The sequence below is a fragment of the Fundulus heteroclitus genome, unplaced genomic scaffold (genome assembly GCF_011125445.2).
Source record: "Fundulus heteroclitus isolate FHET01 unplaced genomic scaffold, MU-UCD_Fhet_4.1 scaffold_47, whole genome shotgun sequence".
NCBI classification, from domain to species: Eukaryota; Metazoa; Chordata; class Actinopteri; order Cyprinodontiformes; family Fundulidae; genus Fundulus; species Fundulus heteroclitus.
Genome location: NW_023396890.1, coordinates 342,204 through 349,155, shown reverse-complemented (window position 1 = coordinate 349,155; position 6,952 = coordinate 342,204). Strand labels below are relative to the sequence as shown.

At 40.8% G+C, this 6,952-nt stretch overlaps 1 protein-coding gene across 1 annotated transcript in view; it reads left to right on the top strand.

Annotated features, from left to right (window-relative positions):
- ift140 (intraflagellar transport 140 homolog (Chlamydomonas)) overlaps positions 1-6,952 on the top strand; it is a 44,311-nt gene that overhangs the window by 1,024 nt on the left and 36,335 nt on the right. Inside the window, exons 2-11 of the mRNA XM_036132041.1 lie at positions 639-798; positions 884-1,105; positions 1,203-1,324; positions 2,921-3,051; positions 3,131-3,306; positions 4,233-4,324; positions 4,411-4,517; positions 5,255-5,400; positions 5,505-5,708; positions 5,784-5,856. Of these exons, the coding sequence (XP_035987934.1) occupies positions 652-798; positions 884-1,105; positions 1,203-1,324; positions 2,921-3,051; positions 3,131-3,306; positions 4,233-4,324; positions 4,411-4,517; positions 5,255-5,400; positions 5,505-5,708; positions 5,784-5,856 (1,420 nt within the window). The 5' untranslated portion in view covers positions 639-651. The remainder of the gene's footprint in view (positions 1-638; positions 799-883; positions 1,106-1,202; positions 1,325-2,920; positions 3,052-3,130; positions 3,307-4,232; positions 4,325-4,410; positions 4,518-5,254; positions 5,401-5,504; positions 5,709-5,783; positions 5,857-6,952) is intronic.

The window sequence follows — 6,952 nt, the reverse complement described above, 5'->3', positions numbered from 1 at the left end:
AGTATACTTAGAACAGTGCAAAGTACTTCCAGTAACAATATCTACTGTTTACTGAACGTTCATCTGACCTCCAAATGTGTCAATAATCTCAGCAGATAGAAAATAACATTAAAATAATAAAGCTTGTGTACAAATAAGAAGTCTCACTTTAACATAAACTCAAGGTTTTGTCTCTGTGTTGCATATTTGGTTAAAACGGGTATGTTTTTGTTCATGAAACCACTTTTCATGACTGAATCATGTATTTAGTTTATTAATAAATGAATACTTCTGCAGATGTATCCTCGGAAACGCCTGGAAGGATTAAGTCTGAAAAACACCATAAACTTGAGTAGCTTGAGTTTGTTCTTAATTCATAAAGTTACTCACAGCAGGTAGAGTAGCCATAGATTTTACTCAAGTAGTGATAATTGAGCAATATTATGTCTCAAGTAAAAGTAAAAAGTACAGTGTAGTAAAACTACTCATGAAAGTAAATTTTGTTCAAAAAGCTACTCAAGTAAATGTATCTGAGTAAATGTAACTAGTTACTACACACCTCTGCTTTGCAACAAATATAAAATAATGTATCAGACGGATGTGTTTGATAATATGCAACGGCCCCAAATCCTTTTTGTATCCCCCTCCCTCTAAATCAGCCCCCCAGGGGACATGGCGGTGTACTTCGACCACCGTATCGATGCCCCAGAAAACAGCGACCTGCCCTCTCATCTGACATGGCACTCGACTCTTCCCATCCTGGCTGTGGCCTCAAGCAGCGCCGCTTCTGGTGGCAACGTGGACCTTTACCTGCAGCAGGTAGGCTCTAGGCTGGGAGGACTGTTTGTCCCAGTTTTATTTTCTCACAGTATCACACCTAGAGTATAAAACTGTAAAATCACAGGGGGAGTTTGTGGAGAGCTGCCATGTGGAACGAGCCCACCCGGCCGCCGTGCTGCGCTGGCATCCCTTAAAGCCAGTGCTTGCCGTGGGGTGGGGGAACGGAGAGGTGATGCTGCTCACACACCCCTCTGGAGATCAGACCGTCCTGCCCAGCGTCCACACGGTCCGCGTCTCACTGCTGGAGTGGAGCGGCTCTGGCAGCCGCTTGGTAACCGGAGATCAGGTACGCAGCTTTTATTCTTCCTTCAAAGGTAATCTGCTGGTGGGTTAAACATCAAATCCTCGTTTATTCTGAAAATGCTGTGATTGCCTTTCGACAGAATGGAGCTCTGGCCGTGTGGAAGTTAGATGCCAGAGGCCGACTTTTAGGGAATCACCTAGTCAAGCATGAGTACAACAAGCCTTTGACCTGCTGCATTTTCAAGCCTGCCTCTCCTGGGGAGTAAGTAGTTCAGTTTTTCCTAAAGTCACTCCTGAAGTCAATCATTCATTGACTCAAAATGCATTTAAAATCAGATTTATAAACCAAAGCTCTACATTTCGTTGCAAAGGTCTTCATTCTCCTTCAGTTTGTTTGACTAAGGATGCACTGATGTGAAAAATTGGCCTGTTATCGATATCCTATGTTTATCGTAGGGCTGAACGATATAGAAAAAAAGCATATCGATAAAATGGAAATCCTATTGATTGATCAACAAATTGAAAACATATATTTTAAGTGCAGCCCTGGCTATTTTAATATGTCGCTTAGCAACCTATTTTTAGATACAGAACACACAAACACTGAATTCAAACTCAACCCTTTAATCAAGTATTTAACAAAATAAAAAAGAACACATTCTCTCTTAACTCTTTCAAGGGGGCGGAGCTTGGCTTCCTGGGTCTGCGTTGTGATTGGTTGGGAGGCTGTAATGACTGTAGTATTAACCTACATGATTGGCTAGAATGCACAAGGAAGGAAAACTTTTATTCTATTGAGCTTTTTATTGACCCTTATTTTTCTATCGTCAATATACATCTATAGTTCAATATATATTATTATTGAATTATTGTCTAGCTCTAGGTTATCGGTGTCAGTAACCGTAAATATCGGCCAGTAACCGATATTTACTGATATTCCACATCTAGTCTGCAGCCTCTGATTGGTTTCCTTTCGGGATTGTTGTGTGTTTATCTTCATCAACTCATCTATGCTGACCTGCTTTCATGTCGCTGCTGAAGAAAAGCAACAAGATGCAGCCACCGCTGTGGGGCTGGGTTATTTAGATTAGCAGCTTATTCACTACCATCAGTATTAGGCAACTGCTGAATGGATTTTATTTAAGGGTATCTGATTTAAGGGGACCAAATAAAGAGGAAAACCGCTCTGTATGCACTACTTTAAGTTGTTTTAAGATAGATAAGATAAGATAAGATGCTTTATTTGTCATTATACATACGAGGTACATAGAACAACATTTAATAGATCAGATGGAGGGTTAGCCTGAGCCGCTGCAACATAAAATGCCAATAAAATATGTTGTAGTTTGTTGATGTGAGAAAATGTGAAAAAATACCAGAGCTGTGAAGTCTTACAAGTCGCTGACTAACCTTTATTAATGTTAAATAATGTGTTTATTTAAATACACATTATGAGTCGATAGTTAAAGGAGAAACCAGACACATTCTGTCGTCACCTGAACATTTATTCTCACACAAACGTCGGTCAGTAATGTAGATCCACGTGACAGAACCCTGGATAATTAATTTTTATTTAATTATCAACAGTTTTTAGTTTGGATTAAGGAGGTGACAGTGATGAAGAATAAGTAGAGAAGAGAGAGGACTTCCCAGAAAATGGATGAACTTCAGTAGTTCAGTGGATATTTTCTTTACTTTGTGTATTTTGCAAAACTCAGTCCTGGCAAAATAAATAGTGATCTCTAAAACATCTATTCAAATTTAAAGATGATATAACCAATATTTCAGGAGAAGAAAAGCATTATTTTTTAGCTAATTGAGCTCAGCTGCTGATAGAAGAGCCATTTTCTCCCAACAGTGATGTGGCCATGTTAGCTCGGGCGTCAGTGAGTGGAGACGAATCTGCGCTGGACATGTTCAACTGGAAGGGAGCGCCGCTAAAGATGGGCCCTCAGGAGGGACTTGGCTTCTATGTCAGCACTTCCGATGGTAAGATCTTTCTAAAAATATTTAAGCTGAGACTGGATCTGAGATAGTTTCTGTAAAATATATCTGCGATCACACACAGGAAAGGTCCATGCTGTGGATGATCGGTGTAAGACAAGCCTGCTTTTTGGTGTGGAAACGTCCATCAAGAAACTTTTCTACCTGGAGAAAAGAGACGCGCTAGCAGTTATCACAGACGCCCTGATGTTGTCGCAGTACACACTGGGGCCAGAAGGTGGCGCACACGAGTTTATGAAGGTATGTCTTTGTAACTATATATCAAGGGTGTCCAAATGTTTCATCACATGGGCCAAAATTGTCGCATCAAACTTATTCAAGGGCCACAAAATGAAAATCAAAAACAAAAAACAAACTTACATTCTCAAAAAAAAAGATATTATAATTTTTACTTTTACCAGCTCCCTAAATTATGCCCCATTTTAAGGAAACAGATTTGTGAGAGTTTAGGTTTGAAAGGGATGTGGAAATCATTGAAGATAAAAAAATTTAAAAGGCTTTTGCATCTTTTGTCGTATTAAAAGATGGTCGTCCATTTTGCAAATTCTTTAAGACCCGAATACATTTTTTCAGTCTTTTCAATTGTATTGCAATAGGAACAGGACTTGAATCAGCCTGTTTTGATACGGTTGCTACATTTAGCCAATTTTTAAAAATGAATTAAAAGCTGATTTTGGTGCAATAAAGTCCGCATATGAGTAAAAGTCATTGAACAAACATGGTCCTATTTATATTATGAAATTAAATATACTTTGTATTGTACCAAACATTTTCAGTCGTAAGAAAATTGTAACTTATTTGTAACAATTTTGTCTAAATTTAGAATAAATAGCCTGGTGAGTCAAGTAATTATTGAATTCAAGTTGAGGGCCGCACAAAATCAATCCAGGGTCCGCAAATGGCCCCCGGGCCCCACGTTGACCACCACTGCTATATGTCATAAGAAGTGAGAGTAGTTGCTTTTTAGTCTTCTTTATTTGTTGATTGTCTAACAGGAATTAGGATTTCCTGGTGAAATTTAAATCACATTGAAAATAATTTCATTATGGTTATTAAATATACTTTTTACCACTCTAGGTTTTATTTCTGTATTTTCTAGAAACTGAATGTCAGATATCCCTGAAATAAACGCCTAATCTGGTTTACAAACACGTTTAACGTCGCAGGTTAAGTTAAGCAGCAAAGCCGGGCAGGACGTAGACATCATCTGGACGGACAGCGGCCTCCTCATCACAGCAACGGGGGAACCGACCGTCAGGTCAGTTTTTACGCGCCGTCTCTGAACGCGCAGACACAGCCACGCAGACGCACGCTTCTAACTTTTTCCCCCCGTGAACCCGTCAGAATATGGGACCTGGAGAGAGACGACAACTACGTGTTGTCTCTGGACGAGGCTCTGGGATTTGACAAGGGAGAGATGATCAACTGTGTTTCCTACTGTGCATCCAAAGGTGAAACGCTGCGTCCACCCATCCACAAAATCCGTGGCGTCACGATGAAGACCGCGTCGCTGATGGTTACAGGGTTCCCGCGGATCCCTAAAAAGTCTTAAAAGGCATTGAATTCTGTAATATAAAACTAAGGCCTTAATTGGCGTTAAAATGTCTTAAATCAGTCTTTCTTAGGTCTTAAAATTGTTATCAGGTCATAATTAGGATTTTATTTTTGTAATCCTTACCACAAAGAAAAATAATTAACACAATTAGATATTTTTTTAATTTACCTAACGGCTCAATGTAACCATTATTGGTTCCGTCCCGATAGCGTAACCAATAAAAACTGTTGCGGCCGAACCATAGCTGTGAAAAAGAGTTGGCACTGCTCATGTTGTGGTTTTAAAAACTGATTTATAGTTTATTTTAGTAGGGAACAAAACAGTTTGTGAATTCAGTTCAGTAGTTGTTAAAAATATATCTGTTATTTGTGTGTTTTTTATTTTTAGCTTTCTTCCTATATGGAACGTTTTTCAAAATTTTAAACATGTCTACTGGGCCAGAAAGTAATGTTTTATGTTAAAATCAACATTTGGGTGAAGTTGTCGCTACTAGGTTTATGTTGTTTATCGTGAAGTTGGTCTTAACTTTTTATTTCAAGTGGCATTAAAAAGTCTTTAAAAGTCTTGAATTTAACTTGCCTTATGCTGTAGGAACCCTGGGTTGGCTGATCTTATTTTCTTAATAATCTGCAGAAATCCTGGCAGCCGGTACCTCCCATGGCCACGTAGCAATGTGGAAGATGGTGATGCAGCCGAGCAGCGGCCACAGATCAGACACTAAAACTCTGTGGAAATTACAGACGCCCACGGAAATAGCTGGAAATGTCACCCAGCTACAGGTATTGTCTCATGTTAAAGTATGACGTTTAAACGCAGCTTTTTTTTTATTCCCTAAATGTAAACATCCGTGTAATACGCACCTTTAAAATGCTTCTGATCCCAGTGGGGCTCCAGCCAGAACCTGCTGGCCGCCAACAATTCACGAACGGTGCTGATCCTTAGTGAGCATGTGATGTCGGCCCACTTCAGCCAGCAGGTGGCAGCAGTGCAGCTCACCCCCTCACAGCTCAGCATCGCTCACTTCTCTGCCGCAGTGACGCTTCCTCTACAGAGTGACATGCACATCAGGGGAGTGTGCGTCAGCAAGGTAAAGCCACGATTCTCCACAGTTATGCTCCTACATGTGCTGGGAGTTAATTTGGTGTCTTTGTCCGTCCAACAGGACTCAGTGACTGTCTGGAGTGGGAAACTTGTCTCTGTGTATGAGCTCTCGGCGACAGGTTTGCACATTACAGGTATGACGCTTCACTCTAAATACTCCCCGATCACTTCACATGGCAGATGTAAAGAGATCCCCCTCCAACGTTTTCACTTTGTGTCACCTTCATAAACTGTTTTATTTTGTCTGAGTTTATTACCAATAACAATCTGGAAAGGTCTGTTGTGTGTTTCAACCAGCGCTGCACGTCCAGAGGCTGAAATCTTTTCACTTTTTTACAAAATAGCTCCAGTTCAGTAACCCGTAAATAAAGATTTTGAAGTTTTACTACATAATCTTCAGTTTGGCCCCCCGGACTTTGACTAGGCCATTTTAACAAATGACTCTGCTTTGATCTAAGCCGTCCCATTTTAGCCCTGGATGTTTGTTTAGGGTCGTTGTCCTGCTGGAGGAGGAACATTCATATTTGCTGCAGGTCAAAAACCTCATTTTGGGTCTTATCTGAGCAGAGCGTGGATGTTCTGTTCCCCCAATACTTTGCTTTTTAAAACTACAAATATTACTTTTAATTGGCTTACTCTTTACTACCACTCCTTAAAAGTTGAATCTGTGGAGTCAGGAAGTTGACAGATTCTCCCACCTGAGCTGTGGGTCTCTGCAGCTCCTCCAGAGCCACCATGGTCCTCCTGCTTCTCTGATCAATGCTCTCCTGGTCCAGCCTGTCAGTCCAGGTGGACGTCCATGTCCTGGTAGGTCTGCAGGTGGTCCATCCTCTCTCCAGGTCCAGATGATGATCAGAACTCTGGGAGGTTCTGTAGAACCTGATCCTGCTGGAAACTGGACCAGAACCTCCTCCCTGACCCGTCTGCTGGGTTCCATGATGCTGGATGTTCTCTGATGTTCTCTGAAGAACCTCTGAGGCCAGAATTACAACAGCTGCACTTAGACGCTGGTTGAATGACTCTCAGCTGGACTTTTGTCACTTGCAAGGAGACTTCTGAAGGAAATTGGTTGCACCAGATTTTTTTTCAGGGGTATCAGAGTAAATGGAGCTCAATAAAAATGGATGCTACACTTTTCAGACTTTTATTTACAATATTTTTTAGAACCCAGGTACCTTTCTGAATAAGTGTGCATCGACACCGTCTTACCTGCTCTTCCGCTCTTCAGGT